General features: G+C 42.2%; 1 protein-coding gene across 1 annotated transcript; it reads left to right on the top strand.

The window, feature by feature from the left end:
• Positions 1-7,173: 7,173 nt before the first annotated feature.
• Prdx3 (peroxiredoxin 3) lies at positions 7,174-20,610 on the top strand. The gene is made up of 7 exons (XM_036184874.1): positions 7,174-7,300; positions 8,474-8,609; positions 10,915-11,056; positions 12,539-12,674; positions 14,821-14,924; positions 19,648-19,813; positions 20,098-20,610. Exons 1-7 carry the CDS (start codon positions 7,265-7,267, stop codon positions 20,149-20,151), a joined length of 774 nt encoding a protein of 257 aa, XP_036040767.1. The 5' UTR covers positions 7,174-7,264; the 3' UTR covers positions 20,152-20,610.
• Positions 20,611-20,883: the final 273 nt, after the last annotated feature.

Here is a 20,883-nt window from a genome sequence, read left to right as displayed (position 1 = left end):
TGAAACCATTCTGGATCATCTGGGCCATGGTGTCATCGGAGACCTTTCAGGTGGTCTTGGCTGATCAAACCTGATGTATCTTAATCTGGAACAAATCCATAGCCTCTGGCTTTCTGTGGAAACAAAAGCAGAGACTCCTTTCCAAAGCAACATATCCTTATATCCAAATTTTGAAGTCACGGTACCTTTAAAATTTACATACTTGTTTAACTCAACAGCTTTTATGATCAAATCTTTTTCTGCAGTTAAAAATCCCAAAAACAACATAAACCAGATTCTCTGTGTAATATCCATCTTTGTAAGACTGAAACGCCACTGTGGCTGCTGGCTCTGCCCTCCTCTGCTTCCCAACATGGCGGAGTCACAGTTTACCGCCAGCTCTGGGTCTGGAGCCATCAACTATCAGAAGCAGTTCTATCAAAGCAGCACATAGCCCAGAAACCCCTTTTTTTTTTTTTTTTTTTTAACTCGCAAAGGCTAAATCCACCATGCAGCAGAGTAAAGTACCGCTTGTTAGACTCCTCATTCCTGCCACACGGCAGGTCAGATGCACACGCCAGGAACCCACCATAGTAGCTCAAACCGGCAGGCTGCAGCTAACTTGAGAGAGACAACTAGGAAGCTGTTTTTAGCTCCGTTTTAGAATCTTTTTTCTCAGGTTTTAGGTGGAAATTCTTGCCAACACGTTGGGCGCCATTTGTAGTTAGAGTTTTCCTACCTAGCCCAGAGTCAGGACAAATCTCTCACCCACCAGGCCCATAGACGCTCAGACCCAACCAAGAAAACACACAGAAACTTATATTGCTTACAAACTGTATGGCTGTGGTAGGCTTCTTGTTATCTACTTCTTCTATCTTAAGTTAACACATTTCTGTTAGTCTATACTTTGCCACATGACTTGTGGCTTACCAGTGTCTTTACATGTTACTTCTCATGGCGACAGCTGGTAGTGTCTCTCTCCAGCCTTCTACTTCCCAGAATTCTCTTCTCTCTTGTCCCGCCTATACTTCCTGCCTGGCCACTGGCCAATCAGAACTTTATTTACACAGAGCGATATCCACAGCGCAGGCTGGCCTTGAATTTACAGAGATCTGCCTACCTCTGCTTCTCCAGTGCTGAGATTAAAGGTGTGTGCCATCACTGCCTGGCTCCATAACATTTTTTTAATAACTAAATTTAAATGCTTTCACATAGTAACCTGTTCACAAACTTCCTGTGTTTACCAGTCCTAGAAATGTTTTAATAATGCAGATTCTGATTAAAATTAAGATGTGTTAGTTATTTGGCGGCGTTCTTACCCTGCGAGGAAAGGTCCCGAACAGGACAAGACCACAGAAGAGTTTTTATTGAGAGAGGCTAGAAGACATGACAGGCCTGTGTGAAACACACATGATTAAAAGGACAAGAGAGAGAAGAGAGGAGACCTGTGCAAAATGGCGCCGGCTTTTTAAAGAGTGGGCCGCGCATGCGTACAGGAACGCATGTGGCTACTTCATGCATGCGCATAGATTACATAGCTGCGTGTGCTTTACGTAACCATGCCAAGCCACGGAGTCCTAGTCACACGAGATGTTTTGACCTGGAAATGGCTATTTTGAACCGGAAATAACTAGGTGGTCCGCCAGGCAAGCCCAACCGTGTGGGCATGTTGTGACTTCATATCAGTGAGTCTATGGCAGATCCTGAAATTCTATTTTTGACAGACTCCAGTGTTCTATCAATCCTGCAAGAAAACCACCCTCTTGAGTAGCAAAGCTCTGTTAACTGTAAACCCCACCAGTCTGTACTTTCTTATATCCAGCCCCAGTCAGCCAGGGTTTTGCCTCTCTGATAGATAGAAACATTCCTGGTTTGCAGCTGTGCAAAGCCCTGCCTGTCTCCATTCTACATATATGAAACAGATCCAGGAAGAGTGAGTCCCAGTAGACACAGCAAGTAGGTCTTAGCCTGTCCAGTTCTCTGTCCACTACAGGGTGATGCATCCTTCCTACAAAATAAATGGTTGTAGGTCAAGTTATCTGTGCCTTTGTGAGGAAATTAGGACATTCCAATGCAAGAATGGAACAATGATAGCAGTTACCCAGTGGGGGATCAGGCCTGTGCTAGCTGTTTGACATGATTATCAACTTGAACACAACATCCGGATGAGATAGGAAACATAGCTGAGGTTTTATTATTTGCTTGGATTACACACTAGTAAGTAAAAGTCCTAAGATTTGAACCTGGCAGACAGATCAGAGTTTGTGCATTGATCTCTGCCTGGCACAGACTAGACACATCAACTTGGTTCTGAATGTTCTATTTTGTTGCCAGAGTGAACTTGTAAGAAGACAAAGCAGGTGTTGACTAAATGGTTAAGACTTTAGGGAGTTTTCTATTCCTATCTATAATTCCACTGGGATCATTTCATTCCTTTCAATTAGCTGCAATAATAACTCACAGTCTCCCCCTTGAAAAATTGATTTGTTTTGAGGAAGAGTCATCTATTAAGTTTCAATAACTAACAAGGGAATTGTTGATAGCCAGCTGAGAGCAAAAATGGAAATCCAAATGAGGTTTCTGTGAGGATGCAAGGAATGGGAAAGACAAAAGCTGACAAACTGCACACAGGATCAGCTGAGCTAAAAATGAAAAAAAAAAAAAAAACAGTGAAAAAATGTCAGTGAAATAAACAAACATTGGATTGCATCAGGGACTCTCATTCTTCCAGGGATACCTGTCTCCCATGGATAAAGCTGTTGGGTCAAAGTTTTTGTAAATAGAAATTTGCTATCCTGGAAGACAACAATCTATTTTCATTCTAAAGTATACATTCCTTGTGCCTCAGTAATTACATAGGCTTTCTGGATCCTACTAGAGTTAGAGTCCTCATCCTTATGGCCTCTCAACTTCCAGGTCCTCAGGAAACAGCTGGAAATATTCCATTTTTTTAGTCTCTCCTTTCAATGTTTACTAATTTGCCAAGCACTGCATGGAGTACAGGGAACTTCCTTCACCAGCAGGAAAGCAAGTTGGGCTACAAACTCTGTGGAATAAGATTTATTGTAGAGATTTCTGGGCAGTGGTGGTACATGCCTTTAATCCTAGCACTCAGGAGGCAGAAGCAGGCGGATTTCTGTGAGTTTGAGGCCAGCTTGCTCTACAGAGTGAGTTCCAGGACAGCCAGAGCTGTTACACGGAAAAACCCTGTCTTGAAAAAAAAGTTATTGTAGAGATATATACAGATATACAGAGGACTGTGCCAGTAGAGGAAGACATGGTCTTAGGCTTCACGACAATTCCAAGAATTGAAAGGGATCTTGGAAATCCAAGGCTTCCCATTAACATCTTTCTCATTCTGAAAGGACCTCATGGTCACCAAATTTCACATGTAAAATGTTGCCATGCTGTGCAACATCATGTTTTTCTATTAATACCTTTCTTTGAAGTAGGCTCACTTTTTTATTATCATTTTTTATTAGTTGTACCAAGTATGAGTTTCATTGTGACTTTTTTTAAATTGTGACATTTTGTTTGTGGGTTGTTTTCTGTTTTGTTTTTTGTTGTTTTTATCATGTAGCCCAAATTGGCCTTGGATTCATTGTGTAGCACAGGATAATCTTGAACTTCTGATCCTCCAGCCTCCACCCCTCAAATTCTTAGATTACAGGTGTCTGCCACCATGCCCAGTTTACATGACACTAGGAATAGAACCCAGGGTCTTGGACAGGTGGTGGTGGTACACACCTTTAATCCCAGCATTCAGTAGTCAGAAGCAGGGGCCAGGCTGGTCTATAAATCAAGTTCCAGGACAACCAGGGCTACACAGAGAAACCATGTCACAAAAAAAAAGAAAGAAAGAAAGAAAGAAAGAAAAACAAAAACAAAACCCCAGGATGTTGCACATGTGGGGCAAGCACTCTACCATCTGAGCTATGATATCCAGTCCTCACTAGGAAATATGAAGGTGATAAATCATAATGTCATAGTAACTAATGGCAGCTTTGAAACATGCATAAGAAACTTCATTATGATTTTTATCAGCAAATATTTGATTTATATAACTGTTTTACATTCATTTATGCCCATGTCACCCAAAGATTTCTTGGGCAAAAGGAGCCAAGTGGAAAAGTGTAAGAAGCACCAATATAGATAAGTTTCTGCCCTCTCAGAGGCCTGAGAGACTAGCTAGATCATGCTAAGTATCTATCTAAATCTCCACCTCCCTGTGAGATCAAACTTTAAAGGAGAAGAGTGGGGCTTAGTGAAGCCTCCCAATGTTATAGAAATGTCTGTATTGTCTAGAAAGCCAAAGCCAATCTCTTCAGACTTCCAGCTCTCCAACTGGACCCTGTTCTCAGAGCTGTCTCTTGCTATCAACCCAGTAGTTCTGTGGTCACCCAACTTTAAAACTAGGAAACAAGACAAGCTGGTTTTAACTCAAATTTCAACCTGAGAGAAACATAAGATCCTCACCCCCAAATTGTTTATAGAAAGTTAAGTATTTTTTACCTCATTAAGTGCTGGACAATCAACACATTTTGGTGGAGACAAAATACTCATATCACACAGTAGAAGCATAGTCCTTAATTCTGCACTTTCAGAATCAGGGCAGAAAATGTGCTTTACTCTAGTAATTTACTTTTTTTTTTTTTTTTTAAAGAAAAGGGTTTTTTGTTGTTGTTGTTGTTGTTGTTAATGTAGATAAGAATCTAAGACATCATCCTGGCTCATTTTATGACCATCATCTGTCAAAAGATTATCTTTTTATGATCAGCATCAGACCAGAGCTAGTCTCACCAAAACCAGTCCACTTGTTATTTGTAGTACCAAATACTTTTAACAGATGGATGTGCATGCATGTGGAAGTCAAAAGACAACTTTCAGGAGTCTTCTCTCCCTCCACCAGTTGAGTTTCAGGAATCAAATTAAGGTGGTCCTGCTTGGCAGCAAGTGCCTTTACCTGCTGAGCCACCTTGATAGCTCTATGTTCTTCTTTTTTTTTTTTTTTTCAAGATTTGTGATTTTGTATACACTGTTCCACCTGCATGTATGCCTGCACACCAGAAGAGAGCACCAGATCTCATTATAGATGGTTGTGAGCCATCATGTGGTTGCTGAGAACTGAACTCAGGGCCTCTGAAAGAGCAGCCAGTGCCCTTAACCTCTGAGCTATGTCTTCAGCCCCCATGTCTTCTTTTTTTACAGACAGGGTCTGGCTATATAGCTCTAGCTATCCAGGATTCACTATACAGACCAGACTGTCCTCTAACTTGTGGTGACCCTCCTGCCACATCCTTCCTTCTATGTACTGAGATTCCAGACAGGTACTACCATGCCTGGTAAAGAACTGCTTCTAAAAGAGAAAGAGACAAGCTAAACTGAAAGGAACCTTAGGCTAAGCCCTTAGTGACTCATAGGAGAAGCAAGGTGGAAAGGCAACCTTAATAGTACAATAACATAAACTTTCTCTTGCTCCAGACTCTGGGCCTAATGATCTTAGAAACCTTAGAAAAAAGCTTTTACACATCTAAAGTGAGCCACCATTGGTATGTGGATATTTTATTTTTTCTCAGAAAAGAGAACCTGCTTCTTCCTTCATTGAAGTCTCAGCTAGCTAGTTAATTCTAAATAAAATCGTTGAATATCTGAGATATTGAAAAACACAAAGCTTTACACAGAGTGACATTTTTCTTTACAGTAATGTAGAATACATAGGCTACAGGCTTGTGCATCTGTCCCTGCCAGAGTGATATCCCAAACCCAAGGTTTAGACAGGCAGATGTGACTGGAGAGCCCATTCCTTGGAGGAGTTTCCTCTGTGAACAGAAGATGCCATCTAGCAGATACTTTGGGAATAGCAGTAATAAGCCTCAAGCTCCAAATGGTGTAGTTTGTATGGATTCATAAATCTGTGGAGCCAGTTCCAACTTATTATAGAGGGACATTTGCTCCTGGGGTACTTCTTGGGCCATAGGAGGTGTCTGTTGCTTATAGCTCAAACTTTACAATCCTGTGTGTTCAGTATCTGACTTCTAATCTCAGCATTACAAAGGCAGGGGCAGGAGAATTGCTGCAAGTTTGAGGTCAGCCTGACTATATATGTATAGCCAGTTACAGGCTTGCCAGGGATACATAGCAAGACCCGGCATAAATAATAAATACAAAATAAAATTTACTCTTCCTGGTGTTTAGTTCTATGAGTTTAGACATATGCACTGACATATAGAATAGTGCCATCATTACAGACTTTTTAAGTATTCTTTTCTTTTCCAAGAAGTAAGAAAAAAATGGATGAATGAAAGGAAAGAAAAAACTGAGTCCTTAAAAATACAAGATTTGCTGGGCCTTTAATCCCAGCACTTGGGAGGATTAAAGGCGTGCAGACTACACCATGTGGAGCTTGAGGCTTATTACTGTATTAATTATTTTCTATTTAAACTGTTATAAGTTTTTCCTGTTTAACATTTCTTGTCAAATAAGATCATTTGTGCTTTTTAATAAAGTGAGCTAGTTTAAAGAAAATATTAAATATTACTTAGATGATATGCAGATTTGAGAAACTAAAGTAGTAACAGAACAGTGTTTGGAAAATACCAGCTGAGAGATGGCATTCACTGTGAATACCATGTGACTGATGTGCAGCTTCAAAACCGTGCCCTCCACTCAGTATCGGTTAACAAATAAATTGATTTAAAATGTGTCCCAATTATCCCAGTTTTGAGGACAGGCCAAAATGGAAGCCCCCACACAATCCCAAAGGTTTACAAGCACTGTAAGCTTTGATGTCTCTAAGTCACTTAGCTTATTATAGAACTCAAACAACTAAATTCATTCCATTTAATGCAGAAGCCAGAAGATTCTACCTGAGGTAGAAAGGGAACTGGATCTTCTCACAGACATAGTTTCCACCACACAAAGTTAAGAAAACAAAATAAACAGGAAATAGGGAAATAAGTATCTACTTGATAACTTTCATTAGGTCTTTATAGGTTGGTACAACCAATAGGAAAACAAGCATTCAGCTACTCAAGAGGCCAAGAGGGAATGTGGCCCTGAGCAGGAAGGGGTCCTTCTCAGCCTTCTACCTTAAGCCAGTTCACTCAACCACTAAGCTACACCCTTCCCGCCTCGGCCCCACCCTGTAAACCCAACCCCGCCCACCGAGGCCCCGCCCCCAGACGGGAAGCCCCGCTCAGAAACCACGCCCTACGTAGAAGACTCACACTCTTCGTGGACCCGCTGCTCGCAGGCTTTTCCGGCTAACTCTCTTCCAGCGTTGAAGATGGCGGCCGCTGCAGGAAGGTTGCTCTGGTCCTCGGTGAGTGGCTGCCAGCTGGGCAGATGCATGACACAGCTGCGACCCCGGGACCTTCTTCCTGGACCGGATCACGCCCTCTTGGGTCTACTGGCTTCTACACTGACCTCACGCACTGAGAGGCTTCCTGAGGCCCGCGAGGCCCCTGCGCCTGCGCAGAACAGCTTGTCCCACTAGTTCCAGCGGGTGGTGCGCCCCCCACCCCACCTCCGGAGTCTTTTGGTTCTCTGAGTCGAGGGTCCCCTTGCTGCTTCTTCACTCACTAAAGCAGCCAGGTCTGGCTTTGTAGGCCAGCGTTTTGGGTCCCGTGTTCTAGGGTCTGTCATTAAATATGACCTTGGGCAAGAGACTTATTCCTTTCCCTCCCAGGCTGTCCTGCAACTCTCTTTGTAGACCACGAACTCATAGAGATACGCATGCCTCTGCCTCCCGAATGCTGGGATCAAAGGTGTGCGGCACCAACGCCTGGCATAACTTCTCATTTCTGAACCTCAGTTTGCTTTCCTTTCTTTACCATGGAATGAGTGATGCCACATTTTGACGTAGCTGTGGGCTCACACTTAAATCTGAATGTGAACAAAGTGCTACAGTAACCGGAGCTGCTTTCTACTCCCACTTCAGGCCGGACTCTGCCCAGTTACCTGCTGTTCTCTGGTGACTGCAGGCTACTACTTACCCCCTTGGGAACCATCCTCCCCTCAAGGCAGTATCTACCTTCTCCCGTAGCCATGCTGGGCATCAGAGTTGAGCCAACACTTCCCTTGAGCACTGGCCAAACTCTCCCAGGGCATGAACTTTCTCCTATTTTTTTGCTTGAGAGCCTGGAAAGGACCTTTTCTGAGAAAAACCTTGATAGGGCCACGTGTGCAGCAGATTTGGAGGGGGTGGGGAAGGGGGGACGCTTAACTAACTTCTCAGCCTGGCCTAGCCTTACTGAATTTTTGGAGTCATCTGGAGATTTTTATTCTTGAGGCTGTGTTCTTACGATTCCCTCGGCCTTGCAGTCTTTAAGGAAGAAGAAGGAAAAAGGAAATGTGCTTTTAATTTGATTTGGTATTTGGTTCACAGGGAAAACGAACAGCTAAGGCTACCATTGACAAAGGGCCACAGCAGCAAGGTCAGACTTTAGTCACCCTTCCAGAAAGTCTTCCTAATAGAAAGCATTTCTCTTTCCAGGTTGCTCAGCATGTGAGTGCCATTTCCAGGGGTATTTCTGCCTCAGCAGTTCTTAGGCCTGTTGCTTCTAGAAGAACCTGCTTGACAGACATACTGTGGTCTACCTCTGCCCAAGCAAAGTTTGCCTTTAGCACCAGTAAGTGTTACTGTGTTCTAGTTGCACCCAAGCAAAGAGAACCCATGCCAACAACTCTGGACCTTGGCTGTGCATGAGACTTGTCCTTAGAGCTTTTAAAAATGCAGTATGAGAATGTGTAGAGATGGCCAGATCCATAAGGAATTGTTTAGGAACAGTGAGTAATTGGCAGTATCAAAAATTTAAGACCTACCTTTAAGGAACATGAAGAAAATGAATGGAAGCTGTTGGTGTTGGCACACACCTTTAATCCCAGCACTCAAGAGACAAAGGCAAGTGGATCTCTGAATTCTAGACCAGCCTGGTCTATAGAGTAAGTTTCAGAACAGCCAGGAGTACACAGAGAAACCCTTTCTCAGTGGGGGAAAAAAAGAAGGAAATGGAGAAAGTCAGGCGTAGTAGTACACAATTGAAATTTCAGGCCTTGGGTGGATGAGGCAGGCAGTTAGAGTATCAACACAAGTTTGAGGCCAGCCTGGGTTAAATAGGAAGGCCCTGTGTCAGAGAAAAAAGAAAAGGGCGGCCAGATGTGGTTAGTGCATATCTGTAACCTCAGCAATGGGGAGGTACTCACAAGGGGATTGCCACAAGTTTGAGGCCAATAGGGCCGCCTTAGTGTGAGACCCTGTATGGAAACAAACAAACAAACAAAAAGAAAGAAAAAAACAAGGAAAGAAAGGAAATGAGTAGAGAAAACCATAGTCAAGGAAAAAGGAAAAACTTGTATAATATACTTAATAAAAAAGAGATCATGATAAATGAAGACCCCATGGGAATAGGAAGAAGCAAAGTACTAGAGAGGTCCCCAGAAATCCACAAAATACCTCCACAATAGACTGCTGGCAATGGTTGAGAGAAAGCCTTAACTGACCTACTCTGGTGATCCGGATGGCCAAACACCCTAACTGTCATGCTAGAACTCTCATCCAGTGACTGATGGAAGTGGATGCAGAGATCCATGGCCAGGCCCCAGGTGGAGCTCCAGGAGTCCAATTGGCAAGAATGAGGAGGGATTGTATGATTGAGAATTGTTGAGACCAAGATTGGAAAAATCACAGGGACAAATAACCAAACTAGTGGAAACACATGAACCAATAGCTGAGGAGCCCCCAACTGGATCAGGCCCTCTAGATAAGTGAGACAGTTGATTAGCTTGAACTGTTTGGGTGGCTCCCAGGCAGTGGGACTGGGACCTGTCCTTTGTGCATGAGCTGGCTGTTTGGGACATGGGGCATAGGCGGGGACACTTTGCTCAACCTGGGAGGAGGGGACTGGAATCTACCAGGTTGAGCTGAATCCCCAGGGGAGTCCTTGCCCTGGAGGAGATGGGAATGGGGGGGGGGGGGGGAAGGAGGGAGGACAGGGGAATCCGTGGCTGATATGTAAAATTAAATTATAAAAATTTTTTTAAAAATATTTTGGAAAATTAAAAAAAAAAGATATTCCTCTAAGATACCTAAATTACAACTCAGTAATAAAAAGATCACTGGATAAAATGAATACACAAAACACCACTAAGCTATGCCTGTACCCCACCCCACTCCAGCTTTGAAATATGTCCTGCATCTATCTGTTCTTGATGTTCTTTCTGCCACACCTCAGTGCTTCTCACTGAGATAACTATAGTCATTGCCTTCCTGATAGCCTAATCTTTTTTAAAACAGCTGTCTTCCTGCATCAGAACCACCCAGACTCCATTCTCTCTATTGAGGTTAAGAGCCAACCCTGCTGCTTGATACTAAGGGTGGTTTTTTTTTTTTTGGGGGGGGGGGTTTGTTTGTTTTTTGTTGGTTGTTGTTGTTTTTAATTTTTCTTCATTGCTGGAGTGATAGCTAAATCAGGCAGTAAGCTAGCACAAGAACTCCAGTTTGACCATTAGAACCCACATATAACCAAACATGGTAGTATGCACTTGTGTCCAGCTAGCCTACTTGGTGATCTCTAAGTTTGTGAGAAAGAAAATGTTTTTTTTTAAAAAAAAAAAAGTGGTATATGGCTTCTGAGAATCAATACCGGAGGGTGTCTTCCATTCTCCATATTCATGCTCATATGTGTTTGTGCACACACACTTCTACCTGCCACTGAGTTGGATTTGTATATAATTTAGAACTTTGTTGAAGAGAAAATTACTGACCTAAGATGTACAATTGCAGTGAACCATGTCGTTGAGTTGTATTAATAACATATCACCAGTTCTGATACATAATTAATTTATTTGATAAGTTTCAATGAAAGAAGTTTAAATAAAATGCAGTGCTTGATGTGGTGGATGACAAGCTACATACAAGGGTGTGGTCTCTTTTAGGTTCCACATTTCACACCCCTGCAGTCACACAGCATGCACCCTATTTTAAGGGTACAGCTGTTGTCAATGGAGAGTTCAAAGAGCTGAGTCTGGACGACTTTAAGGGGAAATACTTGGTGCTTTTCTTCTACCCTTTGGATTTGTAAGTATGATTCTATAATGCTTTCATGTCCAACTGGTGTTGTTTTCTAACCCACGCTGAAATTTTCTTCTAGTGAAGAGGAAGATTCTTTCTGATTTTTGTCCACTGACCTTGACTATCTATAGCTCATGGGATGAACTTAATGAGAGAAATGACCTTTCTTCTAATGGACGGGTTTTTTGTTTTGTTTTTGTTTTTGTTTTTCAAGACAGGGTTTCTCTGTGTAGTTTTTTGTTGCCTGTCCTGGATCTCACTCTGTAGACCAAGCTGGCCTCAAACTCAAAGAGATCTGCCTGCCTCAGCCTTCTGAGTGCTGGGATTAAAGGCGTGCACCACCACTGCTGACTCTCATGGAGGAGTTTTAATATAGTTCTGTTTCTTTTTCTGGTGGTCCTAGGGATCAAACCCCAGGCCTTGGGCATGCTAGGCAAGCACTTCATCACTGGATTATGCTCTCAACGTTTAATACAGTTCTGTAGTTAGAGTTTTCCTACCTGGCCCAGAGTCAGGACAAATCTCCCTCACCCACCAGTCCCACAGTCTCTCAGACCCAACCAAGTAAGCACACAGAGACTTATATGACTTATAAACTGTATGGCCGTGGCAGGCTTCTTGTTATCTACTTCTTCTATCTTAAATTAACCCATTTCTGTTAGTTTATACTTTGCCACATGGCTTATGGCTTACCAGTGTCTTTACATGTTGCTTCTCATGGCTGCGGCTGGTGGTGTCTCCCCCAGCCTTCCTGTTCCCAGCCTCCTCCTCTTCCTTGTCCCGCCTACCCTATCCTTCCTGCCTGGCTACTGGCCAATCAGCACTTTATTTATTTTAACCAATCAGAGCAACACATTTGACATACAGAACATCCCACAGCACAGTTCTGTATTACAAGCTTTTGATTAATGGTTCTCTAAGCCAGTTTAAACTTTATACCAGTCTGGTTGGAAAAATGAGAAAGTAGTATAAGAAATGAGTTTTTCATAAAGCTGCTTTATTTAAGTACAGGTTTCCTTTTTAAGTCTTCAAAGTATGCCTCCCCAATCCCTGAAGATTGATTGATTGATTGATTGACTGACTGATTGAGGCAGGGTATCTCTCCATAGCCCTGGCTGTCTTGGAACTCACTGTAGACCAGGCTAGCCTCAACTCACAGAGATCAGCCTGCCTCTGCCTCCCTAGTGCTTGGATTAAAAATACACACCACTATGCCCAGCAACTAGAAAGAAGGAAGCTTGCTTTTTTTTTTGGGGGGGGGGGGTTGAGGAAAAGTGGCAGCATGGTCTCTATGTGTAAACCAAGCTGAACAAATACTCTCCTGCCTCTACCTTCTGAGTTCTGGGATTAAAGGTATGTGCCCCCAACCCAGCCCATTTCACTTTTTTCACCCCTTAAGCAAATCAATTTAGTTTTTAGACAACTTAATGTTTATGTCTTAAATTTTTGTCTTTACATGATCTGATGAAACTTTCTTTTTTCCCCAAGCACATTTGTGTGTCCTACAGAAATCGTTGCTTTCAGTGACAAAGCCAACGAATTTCATGATGTAAACTGTGAAGTGGTTGCTGTTTCGGTGGATTCCCACTTTAGCCATCTTGCCTGGATCAATACACCAAGGAAGGTAGGTTGGTTGACAGTCACCTTTCCTTGGTTTTATTTTATTATTCTTTGGTTTCATTTCTCAATCACAAATAATACAGACCACACAATAAAAATATTATATATATTTATGGGTAACAATGTGATGTTTTGATACATGTATATATTGTGCAAGGATTAAAATAGGCTTTTCAGTACTCTATTTCCTCAGTCATTTCTTTGTGGCCATGACATTCAAAATCCTTTTTTAGCTGGACAGGGTGGTTCATACCTTTAATCCTAGCCCTCCTGCAGAAGCAGGAGGATCTTTGTGCGTTTTAAGCTAACATGGTCTACCTAGTGAGTTCCAGGGCAGCCAGAGCCACATGGTGAGACCCTATCTCAAAAAACAAAACAAAAATCCTCTTTTAGCTAGTTTAAAAAATACAATATGTTCTAACTATATCACCTACTATACAGAAGAACAGAACTTTTTTTTTTTTTGAGCTGAGGATCAAACCCAGGGCCTTGCGCTTTCTATCACTGAGCTAAATCCCCAACCGGAAGAACAGAACTTATTCCTCTTATCTAACTAATCATTGACCAGTGTCTCTTCCTCATTCTCTAGCTACCCCTGACCCCTGTACTAACATAAGAGATTTAAGAGAAAGCCTAGAGATTGTCAGAGCATAGCCAGTCTGGAGTGAGTTTCTTGCCTACCTGCCTGCCTTCCCCCCCCCCCCCTTTCTTCCTTTCAAAAACAGTGTCTCATGTATTTCAGGCTGGCCTCTTAACTGGATGTATTAGCTCAGATGACATTGATTCTGCAGCCTCCACTTCCAAGTGCTAGGATCAGAACCTGGTTTATGTCTTCCTGGGGATCAAATCCAGGGCTTCATGCATGCTAGATAAGCTCTGTACCAGGTGAGCCATATCCTCCTGAAGTAGGCCATTTATAGATCCTTGCCTTTTAGCAGTCTGTAAACTGTTGTAGTAACAACTCCCTGGACATTGTATTGTCTTTACTGCTCATTCCATGTATATTTTCCAAGGTTCAAATAGTAATGGAGACAGGCTCAGTAAGACAGGGAACATGGCTAGTTATATTGCCTCCTTAGGCCTGTACTTTGAACCCATATAGCTTGCTATACTGTTCTGTGTGATGTTGTCTAGAAATCTGCTAGAAAAAGAATCAAAATTTCACTAGGTATGATCCCGGACTAACAACAATGACTTGAGTAATTTGTCACTCCTTTATTTTTATATTTGAGAAATTAGTTTTCATCTCAACAACTGCTTTAACAATTGGAAAAAGAGAGCAGGGTGTGCTTAGAGCTTTTACTTAATATGCCAAGAAGCCTTGGGTTCAGTCCCCAGTACCATATAAACTAGGTGGGTTTGCATAGCCTATGATCCCAGAATTCCAAGGTAAAGGCAGGAAGATCAAAAGTTCAAGGTCATCATTGGCTACATAGTAAATTGGAGGCCAGTCTGGCTGCATGAGACTCTGTCTCAAAAAGATAAAGGTCAGTCAGACTCTATAGCAGAGTCCTGAAGAAAAATAGTCCTTAGTTGTTTTGCACTTCAGTTTCCTCATCATTAAAGTAGTGGAGATGGGCCATGGAGGTGATTCTGCAGGTAAAGTGCTTGCTGAGCAAACCTGACAACCTGAATTCTATCATTGGAACTCACATAAAGTGGAAGGACAGAGCAGCTCCACAAAGTTGTCTTCACCTCCACACATGTGCACACCCTCCCCCCACACACACACATCAGTTAATACAAGAAAATAATAGGAACTGGAGAGATGGTTCATCAGTTAAGAACGCTGCTGTTCTTTAAGAGGACCCAGGTTCAGTTCCCGGTATCCATATGGCAGCTCACAACATGTTTTAACTCCAGTTCCAGGGTATCTGATGCCCTCTCCTGGCCTCTTCAGACACTTCATGCTCATGGTATGCAGGTAAAATATTCCAGACATATAAAATAAAAGTAAACTTAAAAAATATATATAATGGCAAATATAATTGTATCTACTTTAGGCAGGTTGCAGGAGGAAGTTAAACGGAACTCTCTAATGTGCGTTTACTGTTACTTAACCACCATCATTGTTACATTTAAACATTGGTATATGGTTCAGACCTTGTAGAACCATCTGAGAAAACCAGTCCTGTTTGCCTTTTTATTAGAGTGGTGGTTTGGGCCACATGAACATTACGCTGTTGTCGGATTTAACTAAGCAAATAGCCCGAGACTACGGAGTGCTGTTGGAAGGTGCTGGTATTGCACTCAGGTAAGAGCTGTACCTTAGAGACGGGATGGTTTTGCGTATTTTAGTGTCATCTTAATTCTTGAGGATTTATAAAGATTCTAAGAAATGCTTGTCAGTTTTGGTAAAACTCTCAGGAAGGAATACAGGTTTGGTTTCTTGTTGGTTTTGATTTTTTGAGACAGGGTTTGGATATATAGCCCCACACTATCCTTTAATTTGCATTCATTTTGGTTCCACCTATACCTGGATGGTAAAACGTTGTCAGAAGCAGAAGCTTTTTTTTCTTTAATTTAGATTTTGTATTAGAGTTCAGAATTTAACAGTGTGTGTGTGTGTGTGTGTGTGTGTGTGTGTGTGTGTTATTTACAGGATGTTTATTAGAATGTTCTATAGGCTGTGGTCTGTAACTAGTCTAACTAGTCTAACAATGACTGTCTACTAATGAAAGGTCTAAGAATCCAGTATTTGTTCAGTCCATGAGGTTGGTTGTCTCAGCTGGTCTTCAGTATACTCCAGAATCAAGAAGTGGCTCTAATGCCAGTGAAGGAATTAACTTGCTATCAAGAGTGAACAAGCAGGCAAAGAGAGAGCAAGCTTTCTTCTTTCTTGTCCTTTATATAGGATGACAGCAGAAGGTGTAGTCCAGATTAAAGGTGTATCTTCCCACTTCAAGGATCTGAATTAGAAGTGGGTCTTCCCACTTAAAATGATTTAATTAGAAAAAATTGCTCAGTAGTATTAGGGCACATCTTTGATCCCAGCACTTTGGAGGCAGAGGTGGGTGGATCTCTGAGTTAGAGGCTAGCCTGGTCTACAGAGTAAACTACTGGACAGCCAGGGCACAGAGAAATCTGTCTGGAAAAGAAAAGGAAAAAAAAAAAAAAAAAACCTCACGGGTATAACCAGTCATTTGGGTTTTAGTTAAATCCAGATATAGTCAGGTTGACATACAAAAATAGACATCACAAATTTATTTTATTTTATGTGTATGGGTGTGTTTTGTCTGCATATATGTCTATGCATAATATGCAAGCACTCCCCTTGGAGGTCATATCCCCTGGAACTAGAGTTATAAATGGTTGTTAGCTACCATATGGATGTTGGGAATCTAACCTAAGTCTTCTGTAGGAGTTAGCTTTTGAGCCACCTCCCTGCCCCCTGAAAAAGCCTTTTTTTTTTTTTTTTTTTTTTTTTTTTTATACTTAGGCACTGATGAAAAATAGCTTCTGTGAGGGTTGTAAGTCTTCAGAAATGGCCAAGATGTGTGCTCAGTCCACTACCTGGCTCTTCTTTTAGGGAAGAATGCCAGTGTCTTGATGGCCCCACTGATCATTCTCTTTAACAGTCCAGGAGCCCTTCAATAATGGCTATTCCTGGCACTGAAGCAATTGAACTGTTTGGGAGAAAGGCTTTTTGAAGATCTGACTATCTGTCTCTCTCTCTCTCAGTGGAGATGGTGTTGTATAAGCCTTGGAACCAAACAAGACAGGGTTTGATTTCTTTTTAAACTTGGCTTCTTAGGCTTTGTGATTTGGGGCAAGTTATTTGCCTTTTTGTGCCTCAGTTTTCTCATAGATAAAATGAAGGTGAGTCTCCGGTAGGTATACAGGAATAACCTGATGAGGTAGTTTAGAGAACAGCTCCAGGCAGTTGTAGCCTGTGCTTTCTATGTTCTTTCATTTGATGGGACTGGGAAAAGTTGTCTTAAACCATCCCATGTTCACATGCAGCCTTCTTGAGTGTTCCTTCATGAGAACACAGGCTTTAGCTGTCATCTTGATGTCTCCGAGAACAGGAATGAAGGAGGGACCCAGGAACTAACTTCATGAAGGAGAAAAGAGCTACACCTTGGGATACCACGCAGTTGCCCTGAGGGCTGGCTGTTAGCTGAACCCAACTCATCTTGAAACTCAGTGCTGGCAGCCTTTTGGAACTCAGCCTTGTTGACTTCAAGATTACTGTTTTCCTTAGTAAACCAAAGCCAAGCTCCTCCATAGTTAGCAGTGGCAGGAGAAAGCGTAGTCTGTTATGTTTTCTTCCTGTATGTCTTAGTTAGGGTTTCTGTTGCCATGAAGAGACATCATAACCATGGCAACTCTTATAAAAGAAAACATTTAATTGGGTGGCTTACATACAGTTCAGAGGTTCAGTCCATTATCATCATGGTGGGACATGGCAGCATGCAGGCAGACATGGTGCTAGAGAAGGAGCTAAGAATTCTACATCTTTGATCTGCAGGCAACAGAAAGTGAACTGAGACACTGGGTGTGGCTTGAACATATATGAGACCTCAGAGACAGACCACCCCTACATTGACATACTTCCTCCAACAAGGCCATACCTACTCCAACAAAGCTACATCTCGTAATAGTGCCATTCCCAATGAGCTTACAGGGGCCAATTACATTCAAACTACCACATTCCATTCCCTGGCCCCCATAAGTTTGTAGCAATATCATAATGCAAAATGTATTTAGTCCAACTTCAAAAGTCCCCATAGTCTATCACAATCTCAACAATGTTTAAAAGTCCAAAGTTCAAAGTCTCTAGTGAGATTCATGCAGTCTCTTAACTGTGATCCCCTATAAAATCAAATCATTACCATTTCAAAACATAGGGAAGGGAGCATGGTGAGGAAATACTGGACCAAAGCAAGACCAAAACCTAGCTGGACAAACTCCAAACTCTGTATCTCCATGTCTGATGTCTGATGCGGCTTCCCTTAGCCATGGAGGCAGATTCCATAACCCTTCTATCCTTAAAACTGGAATCCCATGGCCAAAGCTTCCAAGCTCTGCTGCTTACTAGTGCTGGAACATGGCCCCCTCATTCAATTACATCTTTACCAACTTTCTGGTTTTGGTGGTGTCCTTCACTGTCTAAGCTTGGCTGTCCTGAAACTGGATCTGTAGACTAGGCTGGCCCCAAACTCAGAGATCCACCAGCCTCTGCTTCTGGAGTCCTGGGATTAAAGGTGTGCATCACCACACCCAGCACTAAGCTTTTCTTTAATTCCTTTACACAAGTTGGAAACTTAGCTGGGTGGGCTCTTGCCCTGTGTCACCCTCTCCCTTTAATCTGTTTATCTTCTTGAACACAGAAGTGAACTGAGAACCTGGGTGTGACTTAAGCATATATCAGACCTCAAAGCCCACCCTCACAGTGACACACTTCCTCCAAAAAGTCCATACCTACTCCAACAAGCCACGCCTCCTAATAGTGCCAGTCCCAATGAATTACATTCAAACTACCACACTGTGGATCTTCTAGTTTTGTAGTGACTATTACTATTTTCTTTCTGGGGCTAACAGAGAAAGCTGACAAGTTAGTCTTCTCTCTAGATTCTAGAGTTTGTGGCCTCTGTTCTTTCCTAGGTCTGCCTCTACTACTTTCTAGGAACTGTAGCTGGCTCCCTCAGAGATCAGGCACAAGAAGAATAAGATCAGGCCCAAAGCCTGGATTCAGACAGGAGAAGAAGAAGCTCCTCTATACTTTGCCCTTTCCCTATGTAGTTGACAACTGAAGTCCTTGTATCCCTTTAAGAGGGAGGGATTTTGAAGCTAGGTATGGTAGTATACACCTTTAACCCCAGCACTATGGAAGCAGAGAAAAGCAGATCTCTGTGAGTTCTAGGCCATCCTGGTCTAACTAGTGAGTGCTAGGACTGTGTAGAGAGACCTTGTCTCATTAGGGGGAGGAAAAAAAAAAAGAAATTGTGAGGTGCTGGAAAGATGACTCAGCGGTTATGGATACTTACTGCTGTTGCAGAGAACAGAGTTCAATTTCAGGGCCCACATCGCACCGCTTACAGCCACTTATAACTCCTACTCCGGGGAATCCAACACCGTCTACTGGATTCCATAGGTATTTGCATGCATGCATATACAACACACACAAATAAATCAAAAGGGAAAGTTTTAAATATTCACTGGATGTAGATAACATAATCTTTTCTTCTTACATTTATGTGGTTACTTTACCAGAGTCTGATATAGGAATCTAAAGAATGTTTTCTAGGTCACTGAATAAAAGTCTTTATTGTTTCTAGTTTGTTCCTTTTACATACATCATATTGTGGGTACAGTTTTGCAATGTTCCTTAACATATGCTTTACATGGTAGCCTGACATTATCAAAGCATCTGTCATTACTGAAAGGTGACAAACTTTTTGTATAGTACTAATTCCAGGTTGGTTTTTCTTTCTTTTTTTAAAGATTTATTTATTTATTATATGCAGTGTTCTGTCTGCATGTATGCCTGTACACTAGAGGAGGGCACCAGATCTCGTTATAGATAGTTGTGAGCTACCATATATGGTTGCTGGGAATTGAACTCAGGACCTCTGAAAGAGTAGCCAGTGTTCTTGACCTCTGAGCCATCTTTCCAGCACTAGTTTCTCTTTTTAAGGTTTAATTTTACTTATGTATATGTGACTGTGTGGAAGTATGTGCATGCTGGTAAACTTGCTCTTGGAGGTTGTAAGAGGATGTCAAGTCCCCTGGAGCAGGAGTTCCAGGCAGTTGTGTGCTGCCCTTCATGGGTTCTACAAACTGAACTCAGGTCCTCTGTATAGACATTACAAGCTATTAATTGCTAAGCAGTCTCTTCAGTCCCTAAAACTCCCATTTTTAAGCATTTGACAGCTTAATGAATTTACTAAAAGAGAATCAAAGACATAAAAGGATAGAAATGAGAGTTGTTGGCCCTAGTTCTGTTAGCACTGACGAGGATAAATTCTGTGCAGAGGCCTCTTCATTATTGACCCTAATGGTGTCATCAAGCATCTGAGTGTCAATGACCTCCCGGTGGGCCGCAGTGTGGAAGAAACCCTCCGTTTGGTAAAGGCTTTCCAGTTTGTGGAGACCCATGGAGAAGTCTGTCCTGCCAACTGGACACCAGAGTCCCCTACGGTATGTTGTTTTCCTCAGAGCACCAGGCCCCAATTCCAAGTCTTCTCTGCCTCAAGAATAATCTATCTAGGGAGCCAACAGAGGTGTTGGATGCATGTGGGTGGGTGACACTGAGGTGGACAGTTCCTACGCAGGCTGCTAGTTAGCTTTCATCTATGGGTTTTGAAAAAAAATAGGCTAATCTTCAAAAGTGAAGAAATTTTAGTTTAAAACTGGAGCTCTAAGCTCACTGTTGAGACTACTATCATGATGTCTCTCTTACCCAATTTAATTTTAATTTTCAGATCAAGCCAAGTCCAACAGCTTCCAAAGAGTACTTTGAGAAGGTCCATCAGTAGGTCATCCCATGGCTGATGTTCACCCAGAGCTTCTCATGCCAGAAAAGAGCCATAGCAGGAACCCTTTCAACAACATCAACAACGTGAAAATTATTTATAGATGGCAAAACCTCATCATGCTTGTTTATGAGTACTGTCCCACAGCTTTGTTTTGTAAGACAGGCTCAGGCTCCCAATAGCTGCTTCCATAGTTGTCATTACTAGGGACTTGTTGATGGCTAACTAGTTCCCACAGAATGCTTGTTCCCCCATTTCTTTTTCTTTTTTCTTTTCTTCTTTTTTTTGTCCCCCATTTCTTAGATCATGTCTTCAGAGGGTAAGCATTCTTCTCCTTAGCCTGCTGTGTACATTACAATGGTCTACAATGCAGTAGCACATAGCACCAGCACTGAAAGCTTCTGATCAAAGTCTTGAAATTTCCTCTTAAATTTCTGTTTGTTTTGGTTTTGGTTTTTTGGTTTTTTGGTTTTGTTTTTGGTTTTGTTTTTGGTTTTTCGAGACAGGGTTCCCCTGTGTAGCTTTGTACCTTTCCTGGAACTCACTTGGTAGCCCAGGCTGGCCTCGAACTCACAGAGATCCTCCTGCCTCTGCCTCCCGAGTACTGGGATTACAGGCGTGCGCCACCACCGCCCGGCTCCTCTTGAATTTCTGTGTGTTAAACTGAATTTCCCCATTCTTTTTCTTTTTTTCCCCCCATTCTTTTTCTTATTGTATTCATTAACTTACAGTGTT

This window comes from Onychomys torridus, chromosome 1, assembly GCF_903995425.1.
Source record: "Onychomys torridus chromosome 1, mOncTor1.1, whole genome shotgun sequence".
Taxonomy (NCBI): Eukaryota; Metazoa; Chordata; class Mammalia; order Rodentia; family Cricetidae; genus Onychomys; species Onychomys torridus.
This window is presented reverse-complemented; position numbering and strand designations above follow the sequence as displayed.

What these genes read in the sequence shown, in the direction of transcription:
- Prdx3 (XM_036184874.1), top strand. Translation starts at nt 7,265, where the DNA reads ATGGCGGCCGCTGCAGGAAGGTTGCTCTGGTCCTCG. An exon ending in GGATCAATACACCAAGGAAG is followed by an intron (nt 12,675 to 14,820) that starts GTAGGTTGGTTG and finishes CCTTTTTATTAG; the next exon opens with AGTGGTGGTTTGGGCCACAT. An exon ending in GGTGCTGGTATTGCACTCAG is followed by an intron (nt 14,925 to 19,647) that starts GTAAGAGCTGTA and finishes AATTCTGTGCAG; the next exon opens with AGGCCTCTTCATTATTGACC.